This window comes from Balaenoptera borealis (genome assembly GCF_965194805.1).
Source record: "Balaenoptera borealis genome assembly, chromosome: 9".
NCBI classification, from domain to species: domain Eukaryota; kingdom Metazoa; phylum Chordata; class Mammalia; order Artiodactyla; family Balaenopteridae; genus Balaenoptera; species Balaenoptera borealis.
The window spans coordinates 25,359,617-25,376,525 of NC_138873.1; the positions used below are offsets into that span (position 1 = coordinate 25,359,617).

The 16,909-nt window shown below is 45.6% G+C and overlaps 1 protein-coding gene and 1 long non-coding RNA gene across 7 annotated transcripts in view; one reads left to right on the forward strand and one right to left on the reverse strand.

Annotated features, from left to right (window-relative positions):
- Window positions 1-15,662, reverse strand: part of LOC309635020 — a 51,291-nt gene extending 35,629 nt beyond the window's left edge. The window contains exons 1-2 of the long non-coding RNA XR_014248582.1: window positions 2,353-15,662; window positions 2,158-2,261 (exon numbers count right to left, since the gene is read on the reverse strand). This is a non-coding gene — a long non-coding RNA (uncharacterized lncRNA). The remainder of the gene's footprint in view (window positions 1-2,157; window positions 2,262-2,352) is intronic.
- Window positions 1-16,909, forward strand: part of NHSL1 (NHS like 1) — a gene marked incomplete at its 5' end in the record, with an annotated part of 304,070 nt that overhangs the window by 64,217 nt on the left and 222,944 nt on the right. Inside the window, one exon of one of the 6 annotated variants that reach the window (XM_082405598.1) lies at window positions 693-1,718. The exons of 1 other annotated variant lie outside the window; for it this stretch is intronic. In XM_082405598.1, the coding sequence (XP_082261724.1) occupies window positions 1,436-1,718 (283 nt within the window). Of the gene's footprint in view, window positions 1-692; window positions 1,719-16,909 lie in introns of those variants that run through there. 4 more of the 6 variants (XM_082405605.1, XM_082405608.1, XM_082405599.1 and 1 more) reach the window with 4 other exon arrangements.

The window sequence follows — 16,909 nt, forward strand, 5'->3', positions numbered from 1 at the left end:
GAACCGAGATTCCTTTGCTGAGCAAACATAGCGAGGAGGCCAGTGAGATTTTAGCTTCAGGGTATTGGACTCAGTCTCCTCAAATACTTCTAACCAGAAGGTTTGAGTTAGTGGGGCGTCCCATGACGATGATCTCAATAGCATTTAGCTTAAACGTCTTCCAGGCACCGAATTCAGGGTTCTAGGTTCTGGGCCGCCCTCTCCCCCGTCTCCCCCCACCCCCCTCGTTCCCCACTTTCCCAACACACACACACTCACTCTCTCTCTCTCTCACATGGTTGGGGCAAGAAACCCAGATTCAGCACATTTCTCCAGGACCCTTCCAGATGGAGGGGAGGGAGCCACAGGAGGAGCCATTTTGCTAAGAAAACCTCACTTGAAGCATCTCCAAAAAGAAGTCCTTAGAGTCCTCCCCGCCCCCCAGTTGGGACGCGCGCACTCCTAGTCGGCTACAGAACCCCTGGCCACTGGGCGATTTAACGAGGTCCTCTTTTAGATCCACCGAAGCGGCCCGGAAGCCGTGGCCGCCTTCCAGAGGGGGACTGGGAGAGCCTAGGGGGACCCACAGAGGCCCCGGGGCGTCGCCGGCGAGCGGGGCGCGCTGACCCGGGCCCCGCAGGCAGAAGCGCAGGTGAGCAGCCGGAGCTGGGCTCGCCGCCGCCGCCGCCTCCCCCGTGCCTCCGCCCCGCGGCGCCCCACCCCTCCCCGCGCGGGGGCCGGGGGTCGGGCGAGGGCTCTGCCCAACCGCCGGGGGGGCTTTGACGGGAAGTGGGGCGGCGACGTGGGAACCCCCGGACCGGGCGGCCGTGCCCGGCCCGCCAGGGTGCGTCCAGGCGCGGGGCCACCACCTCCCCGCGAGCGCTGGGCGCGCCGGCCGCGGGAGCCGCAGGTGGTTCCCCGGGCCGGCCCTTTTCTCCTCCCCCTTTCCTTTCTTTCGCCTCCCCTCCCTCTCGCCCGGTGTCGGCGGCACTTCCCCCGCTTCCTCCTCCCTCTCCAATCGGGAGGGAGGGAAGGAGCCGCCGGCTCTTTCCTGCCTCCCTGCAAACTTCAGCGGGACTCGCGTCTCCACTCGCTGCCTCGCCCGCCGCGCCCCCAGCCCGGGAGCTGCTCCTCGAACTTCCTTTGGCCGCGCGGCCCGGGAACCCTGGCGGCTGGAAGGGCGCCGCCGGGCGCCAGGCGGCCGCCGCTCGGACCCTCCGGAGCCCTTCCCCGCGGCTCCCCGGGCGGCCGCCGCTCCTCCTCCTCGCCGCCCGCCCGCCCGTCGGTCCGTCCCGCCCGCCCGCCTCGCCGCTCCCCGGCGGGTAGGAGCCTCCCGGCTCCCCCCTCGGCGCCCCGCCGCCGCCCGGACTTTTCTTTGTGTTGGATGCGGACTGGCGCCCCGCGCCGACGGGGGCCGGACTGAGTGCCGCGCTCGCCCGCGCCGCCCGGCCCGGCCATGCCCTTCCACCAGAGGACCGTGGAGCCCGCGCGGCTGCGCCAGCCGGAGGCGGCCGGGGCGGCGGGCGCGCCGCTCTTCCGCTCGCTGGAGCAGGTCAGCTCGCACGCCCTGGTCTGCCTGCTGGAGCAGCTCGCCGACCTGTCGCGCTGCGCCGGGGACATCTTCGGCGAGCTCGAGGGACAGGCGGCCGCCCTGGGCCGCCGCACCGCAGCGCTGCACCGCCGCCTCGACGCCCTGCACGCCGCCACCGCGCGCCTCGACCACCGCCGAGTGAAAATCCGTGAGTGGCAAGCGGCTCGGGGGAGGGGAACGAGGCGGGGAGGCGCCCAGCCTGCTGCTCCCTCCCGCCCCCTGGCGGCCCCGAGCCGGCTCTCGGGCATCCGCGCGGAACCCCGGAGCCCCGGCCCAGCGCGAGGGTCGGGCTCTCGGGTGGGGACGGCGGGACCCGAGACCCGGCGGCCGTGCAGGTGGCGGGCGCGTGTGGCGCTCTCGGGTTCCGAAGGTTCCTGGCCGCCTCGAAGGAGTGGGCGCCCTAATGGAGTGTGAGAATTGGGCTGGCCCCGTCCCACTGTCCGCTCCTTCCCTCTTGTTTGTCTGTGTGGGAGGCTAAGAGGAGCCCCGGGGGCGCTGTAGGCAGAGGAGGAGCCGAGGTCGTGGGAGAAGGGTCAGGGAAAGGTAGTCTGTTGGAGAAGCAGGGTACCACATAGGTATGGACTTACGGTGATTCCAGTCCTTGAGACTTCAGGAGGATCCGTTTGTGAAAATCTCTGAGGATCTCAGCGAGCGTTGGGGCTGCATTCACCCCTCTGACCGGTGCTCTTACCTAAGTACAAACAAAAGTTCGCTTTTAGTTCAGCGTTTTCATTTTTGGTGCCAATTTTTGCCTCTTCCCGACCCCCGGCCCCTTCACTGACCCACCAGCTCTTTTTAATTCTGGGAGCTTTGACCTCGTAGTGAGACTCGGCATCCCATTCGTCTTTGTCTAACCTCCCCCAACTCTGAAAATCAAGTCTCTGTCCTGAGGTAGTGATCTCTCCAAGCATCTATTTCATTTCAGCAGCTTAACCAGCTCCAGTGAATGAAGTAACTGGAATTTCCTGTTGGCCCAAAGTAGAGAAACTTTCAGTGTGATGTTTATGTGGTTTCTCCCCTTTTGGTACATGGACTTGGTCATATTCCTCAGTGTAAAGAGTAAAGTGGAGATGGTTGATGCATTGCAGGGTGGGAGGGGAGGTGTTGGTGTAAAACACGCCTAGATTTCAGCAGCTGTGGATGAAATACTGTCTCTCTTAGAATCACTTCATATGCAATCTTGAATAGCTGGTTTACTTTTTTTTTTTTTTCATCCTTGCTAGAAAAGCTTAGCTATATTTTACCACTTTACAACTGGAACAGTTCAAGTTTTTAGTACTTTAATACTGGTGAGATTGTTTGCTGTAATACATCTTTCTCCAAGTTGTGAAGTTATGTGATGGTTTTACATTTTAGAGTTCATCTCTCTGATATTGCTGTCAACACATCCTTATAAGTTGTGGGCTGTTCTCAACCAGGGAGAGTTCCCCCCATTCCTCCCCCACCAAAAAAAGTTAGGGGGAAAAAAAGTCAAAATGGTCTCATAAAGTTGTTGGACATAACAAGAATATATCTACTTAATGTGAATACTGACCTCATGCATCAGGATATACTGTCTTAGTGGAATGTCATTGTCATCTCAGTAATCACTAGATGCTTCTATGCCTTTCCCGTGTAGAGTGTCTGTGTGTAGGTGAAGGAGAATTTCACCCTTGAGGAATGCTGTGATGAGGCAGATCTGACTGCTAGGTGAACTGATCTATTGTGGGAACTGAAAGACAAGAGAAAACTCCCTGGAGGTCAAGAACTTCTTTTGCCAGTTTTGTTTTACATTTGAACATATCACTTTTCTCTCTTTTCATACATATGCACCAATAGCTAAGGTTCATAGTCAAAATCCCCCAAGTTCCCTGAATTAACTAAGGTTGTCCTAATTAGTGACTGAAGTAACTCTCTTCAAAACTTTTCACAAGTTTCTTTGAATCTTTGGCTTTGATTTCATACTGGAAAACCTGGCTCATCCTTCTTTTTAATGATGGAGAAGGAAGGCTTTTATTAAATATAATTATGTCTGAGAGTGGAAGTACACATACAGAGAAGAAAGCTGAACTATAAAGACATGGTGTTTTTGTGGTTTTTCACCTTCACACACTTAACTTTTTAATATGCTAAGATGCATTGCAACACTATGCATTCATCTTATTTAGACTCTGTTAGGATTCTTTTTTTTTTTTAATGTCTTGTTCCTGTGTAAAAGCTACATTTTGAAGTCATTTTGGTCCCCTTTTAGGCAGGCCTAGAGAATAACATGCTACATTAGAATGGACGCATAGACTTTTAGACTTGAAACTGACTGTAAAGGACATCTCTTTCATTAACTCTTAACAGGGGAGGAAGTCGAGTCCAAGAGAGTTGAAGTGATTCGCCTCAGGTTAGGTGGTGGGCTAATGGCACAGCTGGGCCTGGAGCCCAGACCTGATTGACTCGCCTCCTGTCCCACTGCATATATCCTGCCCCTTTTAGGGTCACGTGGGAATGGGGAACAATTTAGATGCATTCCATAAACAGTCCCAAGGATGACAGTGACCGTTTAATTTCATCCTTCTTGTCAGATAAACCTTGTAATGAGTCTCCCAAGGAGCAAGTAACAGAGCTGAATAGTTTATCAGAAGCCAGAGTGCAGCAGCAGTGATGGGTCTCTACTATAATCAAGGGTGTGAGTGGAGCTGTTTAAAAAACGTATACACTTTTACCTTTCCAATACAGAAACAGCATTTTAGTCCTGTGGGCGAGCCTTGCCTCAATAATTCTGAGAAGTATTTAGTCAAGTTTGCCATTCCTCAAAATCTCATAGGTAGTCATCCAAAATAATTTTTTTGTTATAATTGGGGATAACATACATCATTATTTCCCTCCTGCTTATCCTTAAAGACTCCCCTAATGCTTCCCCCAACACCACCAGGTTGGAGGGAGGGTTCCCATGGCATCCAGTATAGGCATCTGTTCGGTCCCTCCATCCCCACATTTACCAGTGTGGGCTGAAATCCTCTATTCATTTCTGCTCCCCTCTGCTAGATAGCAAGCTCCTGAGGTCAAGGATGGCTGCATCTTTGTTTTTCCAAAGTTTAAAACAGTGCCTGGAATGCGACAGCTCAATCGATATTTGAACTGAACTAATATTTAGTTTCCTAGTGCTCAGTGTCAGGAAGAATAACTACAAAAACCTTTGGGAGGGACTGTTACACTGACTGCTGCAAGTCTGCACGAACAAGACAATTGCTTTATTTTATTTTATTTATTTATTTTTTTAAAAGGAACATTTTGTTTACTTATTTTTGGCTGCGTTGGGTCTTTGTTACTGTGCATGGGCTTTCTCTAGTTGCGGCGAGCGTGGGCTACTCTTTGTTGCAGTGTGCGGGCTTCTCATTGCAGTGACTTCTCTAGGTGTGCAGGCTTCAGTAGTTGTGGCATGCGGGCTCAGTAGTTGTGGCACACGGGCTTAGTTGCTCCGCGGAATGTGGGGTCTTCCCAGACCAGGGATAGAACCCATGTCCCCTGCATTGGCAGGCAGATTCTTAACCACTGTGCTACCAGGGAAGTCCCGACAATTACTTTAAAAACAAATGAAAGAGTAAACTTTCCGCCTCTTTAAGGTTGTGAGTATACTTCCATAAAAGTCAAATGTCGTTAATTCTGCTGACAAAATAAGTTCCCATTGAGAATAGTGACAGTGGCCAGAAATCTGGGTAGTTACATCTTGGCTCTGTAAGTAATCGAAACAGACGTTTCTATACAGAAATCAGTAGACACTCAATCTAACAGCCCTGTATTATTTTTAAACCCTGAGTGATTTGTTTCTTTTTATAATTAATAATAACATTATACTATGTAGCACTTTTATAACTGAAAGAATGTTTTTCAATTCTTGCGAGGTAGGAAGGCCAGGTTGTAGTATATCCGTTTTATGGACAAAGAAATGGAAGTTCTGGAATTAGTAAGAGGTATACATATACAGACATAGAGTCTTCGGATTTCTAGTCCCAAACTTCACCTTAACAGTGCTTCCGGGGTGAATACGAAATGTGATTGTCGAAACAGAATCGGAAAAAAGATGATTTGCTGGCTTTTTTCCCTTATAGTTCCAGAAAAGCAGATTTTTCTCCTCCTTAGATTCTAGAAGTGTTCTAAGTTCAGGGAGGTTTGTTGTGTTGCACGACTGTAGGGGCACCGTTCACACCTTAGTGTATGTTAACTGCGCTTCCGTGGGGTTGGTGCGGTACTCAGCATGGGCACCCGTACGTGATGGCCTTGGTAGAATGTATACAGTCTTCATAGGTGAGATAAGTGGCATTCAGGGTAGCTTGCTGGCAGAAAGATCGTACGGGCACTATTTTTGCATAAACAAGGTATGCGTTTGTATTGTCTGTATTAGGCAGACACTATAGCCTGATACTTTCTGGGTGGTGCTTTAAGTGTCAAGCTGCATTGTCCTACCTCACAATGACTGTTCTCCTGACCCAACCAGAGGGTTGGCTGGTCCTGATGTCAGAGTATCTTTGCTTTTTTCTCAGAGTGAGTAGTCTTTCATGCAAGGTGCTTGTCAGAGTTGGGAAGACAGTACAGACTTCACTGCACTCTTAAGAACAGGTTGTGCGATTGTTTTTGTGCCTGCCTGCTTGCTGATAAATGTTTGTTTTTTCTGGTGACATTGGCATAAGACTTGCTTTCATTGAAACATACCACATGCTGGGGAGGATGTTGGTGTGGAAATGAGGTCTCCACCCACCTCTAATCCCTGGATGGTCCCTAAATGTACTAATAGAAACTGACAGCTGAGCGGCCAGATTGCACCTCAGGTTTAGGCGGCCGCAGGAGATGAAGCAGTGTTTCCCATACTTGCCTGGCCTTAAGAACTGCCTGGAACTCTCGTTTAAGTTACGGATTCCCAGACCCTTCCAAAGCTTGTTGAGCCGGAGTCTCCAGTATACTTAACAAGTGCCCTTGTGTTCTTAGAGGACCGGGAAGAGTGTTGAAATAGACAGGAAAGCTCATTGGGTTGAGAATTGGGAGACTTGAGTCTGGCTTCACCTCTGCCATTTTCTAATGCAGATTTGGAGCAATGTATTCAAAACCTCCTTTCCTTATGTGTAAAATAGAGACTTTGTCTAAAATAACCTCTATGGGCCTTTCCAGTTTTGGCATTTTGAGATGCTAATGAGGGGTTACTATCTGATAATAGTAGTATCTCAGATGACCTTGTAAATACAACTTTGATCAATAATCTCTCTCTGATTCTTATCGTTAGGCATCTAAAAAAGTGTGTCTAAAATCAATTCTTTATGACCGTACGGACTCTTTTAACTCATATTTTACCCACATGGAGTGCATGGAGCTTCACATCTTGAGGGGTTAGTCATTTTCCAAACAGATCCGGTAGGTACTGGTTTCAAACTTGCGTATATCCTGCCCACAGTCCATTCATAGCTTCCTCTTCATCTTTGAAAAGTGATAACATCATTTTGGAAAGAGAACTGTTTAAATGCATTTGCCATATGTTAGATTTCTTAAAAAGAGAGTTATTTTTGAAAAAAATTATGAGCATATATTGCTTAAGCCGAAACATCAATCTACTCTTCGACTCCTGGGTACTGAAACTATAATTACTTGGTTTAAAAAGCTACCTACATTTAGGTTGAAATGATTTATTAAGCAACTATCTGGTTTTCCGCTATATGAGAGGAAGAGCCAGTATTAAAATTTCATCTGTACGTATTGTGTTAGGATTGGGACTAGCAAATGAAAAAGCTTACATAATAGGAGAGAAATCTTTGAGAGTCTTAATATTTTGGAAGAAAATTTAGAAACAGAGAAGAATAACACAGTGTTTTGCCTCTGGCTATCATTTTAATATGTTTTAAAAATCACATTTTAAGTATAAAATAAAATGGTTTGCACCGAACTAAGCACCTAGTAACTTATTTATTTAACTCTGTTTCTGCTCAAATTGGTTTATATTCTGGAACGAATTAATTTTGCAAGATTTGAAGTTCAAAACCAGCAGGATGGTGCTGGATGATGTTACAGTTGTGGTAGCGGATGTTACATTTGTGCTGCGCGCCTTAGCAGCACTTTAGACAAATGTAGCAAAAGAGATGGAGCATCTGTTGTTTGTTTGTTTGTTTGTTTGTTTTAATAGTGCTGCAGTGAACATTGTGGTACATGTCTCTCTCTTTTTTAAAAAAAATTAATTATTTATTTATTTATTTTTGGCTGCATTGGGTCTTCGTTGCTGCGTGCGGGCTTTCTCTATTTGTAGTGAGCAGGGGCTACTCTTTGTTGCGGTGCGTGGGCTTCTCATCGTGGTGGCTTCTTCTGTTGTGGAGCACGGGCTCTAGGTGCATGGGCTTCAGTAGTTGTGGTGTGCAGGCTCAGTAGTTGTGGCACACGGGACTAGTTGCCCCGTGGCATGTGGGATCTTCCCCGACCAGGGCTCGAACCCGTGTCTCCTGCATTGGCAGGCGGATTCTTAACCACTGCACCACCAGGGAAGTCCGGAGCATCTGTTTTTGAATGAGGATTCTTCTGAGAAAAGGCCCTGGAGGACCCAGCCTCAGTCCCTTTCCTTGTGAATTAAATGACATGTCTGTGAGAGCATTTAGCATCACTCCAACAAAAAAAATGACATCAGTGGTATCAATATCTAGGCAGCAGCACAATTCCAGTTTCTGGTATTGGGCTGTCTTTTCGGCAACTTTGTATTGTCTGATAGTGAGGACAGCTAATGTCAGAGCACTTGCTATAGGCCAGACACTTTACTATGTACCACAGCTCCAGGAAATGGATACCATTATTATTTGTGTTTGGCAGATGATGCAGCTAAGCCACAAATAATTTGTTTGTCTGCATTCACAGCTAGTAAGCAACAGTGCTGGGACTTGAACCCAGGCAGACCTGTGTCCAGAGCCTGTCCTAACCATTCTGCGGTACTGTCTCTCAAGTCATGATATTTTGTACTCAGATGAGGAAAGCTGATGCTAAGAGGATATGGCAGAAACCTGGCAAATGTCTGGTGGGGGCGGACCGGGGGAAACTCTTAAGTCTTTTGCTCTTCTCCCTTTTCCTTCTTTTTTGGTTTTGAAACCTCTCAAACTATTAGCATATAGGCAAGAAATTTGAGGCATGCCTCTGAAGTACTTAACACAGTGCTTGGCACACAGCTAATGTGTATTTAGCCTTTGCTGTTGTTTTGATGACAGTGAAGGCTGAGTTAGCATCTGAGGGTCCATGGATGTTCATCTACTACTGCAGGGGGCCCAGTCCGTCTGAGGCCGCTCACTGAAGCCTAGAAGATGAAGCTTTGGTCGGAGATAAACATATAGATACTTCTCATTTGAAAACCAGAGAGTTCTGCCCAGGATCTTAAAGTACATGTGGTTCCTGACAGGAAGGTGGGAAGGGTGGTGGTTTCTTTCTGCCTCCCAGGGGTGTGGCCTGTGGAGCTGGGGTTGGAGGAGCGAGCCTTTCTCCCGGGGCCTTTCTGAGGATGTCTGAGAGCCCTCTTCACCTCCATTTCCTCCTTTCTCCTTGTAGCAACTGCAGACCCAGCTCAGCTCCCACTGGGTTCTTAGCTCTAAGAGCGTCCCCTTTACCCCAGATGCCCAGGGAGCTGTCAGCACCTAAACGCTGCTCCTACCTGATTTCACATCCCCACTCAGAACTTGAGGGGAGCTGCTCAGACCTCAGCTTTCCCTGGGCATCTTGGGACACAGAGCAGTTGTTAGCACTATTTCATTCACCTCGTGTTTCCCACACTTTCTGAGTTATCAGATGCACCTGGACCCTGTTTAAAAACAGATTCCCAGAGATTCTGGAGACTCTGAGTCAGCAAGTCTGGGGTGAGGCCAGGAACACGCCTGGCTGACAAGTACCCCCAGGTGATTCTGATTAGCCGAGTTTTGGAAACACCAGTCTGTGCTACGTGTTAGGAATCTGGTCCATTGAAGATGGCGGGCTAGTCCTGCATTCATGAAGTGTATTTGGGGTTATTCTGCTAGTGGTGAGTTGTGAGGGGTACAAGAGGAACAGGGTCCTTCTGCAGGTACTTTACCGTATGGTGTCAATGATTCAATATGTAAGTAAATATTAAGGAATTAACCATTATTGACAACATCATTTCCTCCCTTCTGGAATAAGATTTTTTTTCCCCTGTGGGATGGTGGGAATTTTCTTCCATTAGTATTCTTTTATTTTCACTTATTCTTCTGGTTTGTTTCACAAGAAATTACCCACCCCCACCCCCAGAGGAAAGCAGTGTCTTGCTTGGGGAGAACAAACAACTGTTTCTGGTTATTCTGCAGGGAAATCCTCTCTTGTTCTTTACTCTACTTTTTACCCCTTCAGATTAAAAGCTGGTAAAGTACCGTGTGGGGGATTGTGCAGTAACTGGCTGATTAAAACGGCAATAACACATGGTAAAATAAAATGGGGGCTTGCTACATGGCTATATTAGACATCCGACGAAATGTTCTGAGGACTCAGAGAGCACAATGTATATATAGCAAAGGAAATCGAGTTAAGTGGAGGCTATGCTATGCACAGCCAACTTATGCCTGACTATGTTGGCATCTGAGAACGACTGTTGAGGCGCTCTGCCATCTCCCCGCTGATGGTCTGGCTGCGGTGACCACTATCTAGGCAAGAGCGCCGCCTTCCATCTCTCAGGATGTTCCAGCTGTACTTAGCTAGCTGGTGGCATCTCAGGGAGCTCCAGGTAGCCTGACTCTACAGCTGGGATTCTTTACTTCTGCATTATATGAGGGCTAAGTTTGGTGGAAAATCATGATGCATTCCAAATAATCTTAGCATAACTTTTCATTAAATTTATTGAATAGGCAATACATTTACATTGTTGAAAAAAATATATACAAAGTTATGCATTGAAAAGTCTCACTCCTGCTTCTGTCCCCTTTCTGCCTTGTCCTCCCCCACTGCACTAGAATAACCACTTTATTAACTTCTCTGTATTCTTCCAGAATTTCTTCATGCAAACATAAAAATGTTAATTTATGTTATTTTCCTTTTGTTTGCTATCTATCAGTATATAATTTCTGGATTGTCCTATTGCCTTTCTTTATTTGTATATGTGATCCAAAGTGATTATTTTCATTATTTTTCTGTATGTCTTTTAAGCCAGTTTCTTTTTTATTTGTAAAATCGAAGTTAACTTTTTTTTTTGGTCAGAGAATGCAGTTGATTTGGGAAAAACAAGATTAATTAACCTTGAAATGGATTGTTAATCTAAGCACCTTCTTAAATGTTTTTTATTGCCAGTGCTTTGATTTAGATACATTTAAAATATGAGCTTCCCAAGAGATGATTAATCTTTTCCTGTATTAACAAAGGAAAAGGGAGGAGGGGCTTCTGTTAAATGTTTGTAAGAACACAGTGTAAGTTGAGTTTATTTAAAAGTGGGCATTTTCTGCCTTTTATCTGGATATCCAGCATGCTGCATGTGAATTACTTCCTGACGTGGGAGGGGACTATTACTGATACAGGGCTGCATTTGAATTTTAGTGTGGAATGTTTTACTCTGAGATAGTGACTTCATTAGCTAAATAAATGCATATGATCCGGAGGTCTGCTTGGTATTTTAACTTCACTGGCTTGGTTATATCTACCTTGACTGCAGAGTACAGTGCAGAGTGACACTCACAGACATTTGAATGAAGCAGCTATGGACATTTGAGTTATTTTTTTCCTGGTTGTCAGCCTGCTTAAGACCAAAGGTTGGTACTGAATTAGTATAGAAATGACTAACTTAAACATTATTCATGAGTGTAGACTCAGAAACTTAATCATTGAATTACACAGCCTACCGTGTAGTTTTGTGTAAATAAAAGTACATTAAAAAGCTTTCAGCCTTGGGGCTTCCCTGGTGGCGCAGTGGTTGAGAATCTGCCTGCCAATGCAGGGGACACGGGTTCGAGCCCTGGTCTGGGAAGATCCCACATGCCGCGGAGCAACTAGGCCCGTGAGCCACAACTACTGAGCCTGCGTGTCTGGAGCCTGTGCTCTGCAACAAGAGAGGCCACGATAGTGAGAGGCCCGCGCACCGCGATGAAGAGTGGCCCCCGCTTGCCACAACTAGAGAAAGCCCTCGCACAGAAACGAAGACCCAACACAGCCATAAATAAATAAATAAAATAAATAAACCCAAGTTTAAAAAAGAAAAAAAGTAAGCTGAAATATTAAAAAAAAAAAAAAAAAGCTTTCAGCCTTGCAAAGTATGTCATCAAACAGTTCTGATTATAAAATTATAATGTATATTCATCATATATTTCAGACCTGTAAAGTACAGAGAATATAAAGAAGAAAAAGTATTACAACCTAGGGAGTGTTCATTTCCTCTTTTTTTTTTTTTCTGGTTAATAACTATGTATGGATCTATCTATAAGTATAGCAATAGATAGCATTTTTAACAGAACGGGGAACATCACTGTCGCTATATAATTTTTTGTCCTGATCTTTTAAAACCTAGCTTATATTGTGAGAATTTCCCCCAGGTCATTGACATCCAGAGGCTGTTTTAAATAGGAGAAGCATTGGGGTGCATCTCTCTGACAATCTCTTACTTTGCTTTGGCTCCCAAGTGAAGTCCTTATGATGTTCCTAGGGGTCTGTGTGTTCACACGAGAGTTATCAAGCAGACAGAATTATTTTTCTTTTCTCCTGGTGCTTCGTAGGGTTTGTTCTGTGTTTAGTTATTTGAGAACTTGTTAGTGGCACTCATGAGTAGTGTCTAGGAGAGGATGTGTTGGAGTTTTATCCGTTAGTCCAGTGGATTGCTAAGTCTTTGTCATTATCCCCATCTGCTTGAAAAATTCATCATATTTTATGTCTAAGATTGTTTGCCCAATACCACGGTTCTCTGTATCCTTGCAGCAAACAGATCGTTGAGTCAAAAGATAGTTGTCTCCTTCCTTCTTTATTGGTTCTTTAGTTGAGCTGCCTTCCTGTTGTACTAATAAATATTATGTTGCTGTTTTTCCTCTGAAGCTACGTTTCTTTTTCCCTTGAAACACAAGTAACATTTCCTTTTTCCCTTCACCAAAATGGCAATTAGAAATCTGTCTCAAGGTTTCTCACCTTGGCGGGCACCTTGTCTTGGCAACATATGGGGTCTGTTTAGATTAAGCTCAACAAGATTTAAAAACAAAGGTCTGTCAACTATCTCTTGCTGCAACTTTGGTTCTTGTTTTGTGGAAAGATGAGGATTAACCTTGTTCCTTTTATTGTAAATGTTGGATGGTTTAGTTGAAAAATGAATAGTCTGTGGAAAAATAGGGGGACGGGGCAAATTCACTCATGAAAATGGTGGCAGGGGATGAAGGTGTGTAATGGGTGGGAGAAATGTCTTTGAGTGCCATTAGTACATTTCACATAATCTAAATATATTGCTTGTAAATTGCCCAGTCTGCTTAATAATAAGTATTTACATTAACGTTGATGCGATGACATTTGTAGCTAACATTTGTAGGCTACTTACTGTGGGCCAGTTTCATTAATCCTCATAAAAACTGTGTAAGAGAGACATTACCACCCCCACTTTACTGATTTTACTGAGGGGCACAGAGAGGTAAGGTAATTTGCCCAAGGTCACAGAACTGGTAAGTGGTAGAGACAAAATATGGTATAGGTGAGTTCTGTGTTTAAACATTTTATTTGCATGATTTTAGTTAATTTTTGTGAACTTTTAAGTTCATTTTAATATTGAAAAATTTCTGAATATGCCTAGGGGTTGATAGGTATTTTCTATTTTATTCTGGTTATTTTTAATCATTTTGCCACTAGCCCAGTGGCATGACTCATGGAGGTGAATTAGCAGCCCACGTGACAGTGCTCTTGTGAATCTGTAGAGAATTAATAAAGTTTGCCTGGTTGTTTGAGCTGCGCTGATGAAAGGTGCTCTCGTCTCTAAATACAAAGTCTTTTTGTTAATGCGTCCCATCTTCTGGTCCCTTTTCCTTTGCCAGACATTCATGATCTGTGTCAGAAGAGAGGTGATACAGGAACAAATTCAATTTCAGGCTTATTTTTATTTAGTGGTATGTTAAGGGGGCAAATTCTCTTCTTGCCTTTCCCTTCTCTCCCCAAGCCTGCTGTATTTAAATACTGTGACACTGTAACATGCTATCTCAAGCTTATACCTCAAGGAAATGGCTTAGTTTACTTGTTAGTGATGGAGGAGGAGAGTAGCTGGTTGATACTCCACTCTCTAGCACATTTACCTGTGTTAACGGAAAATACCTTTAACCGCGTGGTGCTTGCTGGTGGCAGCGGCCATGGGAATTGGGATCCATGACCATTAACTTAAAGCAGCAGTTCTCAGAGTGTGATTCCTGGGCCAGGAGCGTCGGCATGTCCTGGGAACTTGCTGGAAATGCAAAATCTTGGCCCCCACCCCAGGCCTACTAAGTCAGAATACATGTGGGTGGGCTCAGCAGCCCTCCTAACAGCCCTCCTCCAGGTGATTCTGATGCTGGAGTTTGAGAACCGCTGTCTGCAGTATCAGCTGGCCCGGGGCCAGAGGAGGGAATCTTCTTAGAGACCTGTAGCCTGCGCTGTGCTTGGGGCAGTGACTGGGGCTGCAAAAGCTGAATCCCCAGAGGGCTCTTTACCAAGCTTGTGCCTCCGCTGGGGCAGTTCGGGTTTATGAACGCGGGCTTCATTACCATACAACGGGATTCTTGCCATAAGAGTCTCGGAACCCTGCCAGTCTGTGCCTCAGGGGCACACGGGCTAGCTGGCCTTCTCTTTGGAGATTAATAACCTGCCCCCTGGGCTTGCTCATCCTCCTTAGGGCTAAGGGCAGCTTCTCTGATTTCCCTTTTCCCAGGAACTTTAAACAGCATCTAGAGAGCAGGGAGGTGACTCACCACAATCATAGGGTAGGGACACAGTTTCTAAACAAAATCCGAAGGGAGAGGATTATTCTTTCTAAATACTGATTACATAAAACCCCCATTTCGATATTTTAGTGAGTGCCTCCTAACTAAGAAACGTAACTGGGAAAACTTGAGGCAGACATGGGAAATTTTACTTGTGGATGGGACTTACACGTTTGAATAAACGTGAGAAAAATATACAAGCATAAACGTATTGAGTACTTGGTGTTCTGTTGCTGGTGGTGGAATCCTATTTTGCTTTACCCAATATAATTCAGCTTTTCCATTGATTATTTTCTTATTTACGTAAGCTGTCCATAAATTAGCTGTTAGTATAGTATAATCCACTGTAATTTGGAGAGGTCATAGATAATTGAAACAGTTTGATAATGGCTGCAGAGCCTAGTAAAGAGACAGGCTGTGTGACCTTGAATAAATTACTTAACCTCTCTGTGCTGTGTTTTCTCCTTGGTAAAATGGGTATTGTGTTAATGGTAGTTGTGTGGATAAAATGCGATATATAGAACAGTGCCTGGCCCATACAAACAAGAAATATTAGCTGATAGGTACTTTGGATTGGCCCTTACTATTTTTTTTTTTTAAATAAATTTATTTATTTATTTATTTATTTTTGGTTGTGTTGGGTCTTCGTTTCTGTGCGAGGGCTTTCTCTAGTTGTGGTGAGCGGGGGCCACTCTTCATCGCGGTGCGCGGGCCTCTCACCATCGCGGCCTCTCCTGTTGCGGAGCACAGGCTCCAGACACGCAGGCTCAGTAGTTGTGGCTCACGGGCCCAGTTGCTCCACGGCATGTGGGATCTTCCCAGACCAGGGCTTGAACCCATGTCCCCTGCATTGGCAGGCGGATTCTCAACCACTGCACCACCAGGGAAGCCCAGCCCTTACTATTTTAAAAAAACTTTTAACTTGTTTTTCTGAGTGTATTTCAAAATTGAAGTGTAAATAAAGTTAAGACTTTGGACTTAATTATTTGTTTGGACCCTAATAGTGTAGTTTCCTGATGAGTGTTCTGGTTAATTGTGTTCTGGTTGATTGAGTTTTCTAGATAGCTGATAATTAGGTTTGATAATTGGGTTGATTGTGGGACTTTAGGATCATTGTTTTGGATATCATGATAATTCAGTTCTGAAGGTCTAGAATATTGGATTAAATTTATTCAGCGTGTTCTCTAAAAATAGTGTTTTGGTTACATTTTTTTTTTTTAAAGGAATTCCTTTATTTTTATTTTTTTTTATTTATTTACTTATTTATTTTTGGCTGCGTTGGGTCTTCGTTTCTGTGCGAGGGCTTTCTCCAGTTGCGGCAAGCGGGGGCCACTCTTCATCGCGGTGCGCGGGCCTCTCATTATCGCGGCCTCTCTTGTTGCGGAGCACAGGCTCCAGACGCGCAGGCTCAGCAGTTGTGGCTCACGGGCCCAGTTGCTCTGCGGCATGTGGGATCTTCCCAGACCAGGGCCCGAACCCGTGTCCCCTGCATTGGCAGGCAGATTCTCAACCACTGCGCCACGAGGGAAGTCCCTGTTTTGGTTACATTTTGATATGAGTTTTGATGTCATTTTCCACTTTTCAAACTGGGATCAATCAGATAAAATGAAGTTAGTTAGGGGTTTTGGTTTGTTGAGTTCCAATGAGTTGGTTTTATTACACACATAATCTGTAATTTAGAAACCTATCAAGTTACAAAAGTTAATTTGTAAGTTGTTTTGAACTTGTAATACATTTCCTCTTACAAACCATGTTTCCAAAGCATGACCAGGCTCAGGACACAGGGCAACCCCCGAAAAGCCTGTTCAACCTGAAATATAGATACCCAGACCTACAGTGCCACAGGGTCTAATCATCACATGAGAATTTGCTGTGGGAAAATGGATTATAAATGGCAACCAGGATACAAGATCACATTCTTCTGTCCTCCGAACCCTTTCCCTAAGCTGTGTGACACTGGCTTCATCTATAGCATGAATGATTTGAATCAGGCCTCCAAATTCCGTTTTGGAGGGGAGGGAAGGTAGACTTTATGGTTTTGTGATAGCAGGATGTGTGAGTTATAAAGCTTTGGAAGCAGAGGGAGGGTGGTTTCCAGGGTGCATAGGTGTATGCGACTGAGCATGTTTTAGGTCTTGTGCTTATTTAGCAGGATCTTGGCTGTGGGCACTCATTACAGTTGAGAGGTCCAGGCCGGGTCGGGAAAGGCGAAGCCACCGGCAGCCTTGCAGGTTCACGTGGGGCAATTGGCAACTGTATGCAGAGCATTTCAAGCTGAGTGTTTGTAATAGGCAGCTGCTCATAGTGCCTTTTTCTAGGAGGGTTTAAATGGATGAGGGTCAGCAGTTTTATCAGTTTTAAAAACCCACTTATTATAATCATTATTTTTTTGCTTTTACTTACCTGTTTTATATGAGCATGCATTTACATTTGATTTCTGTTCGAAGGTTGT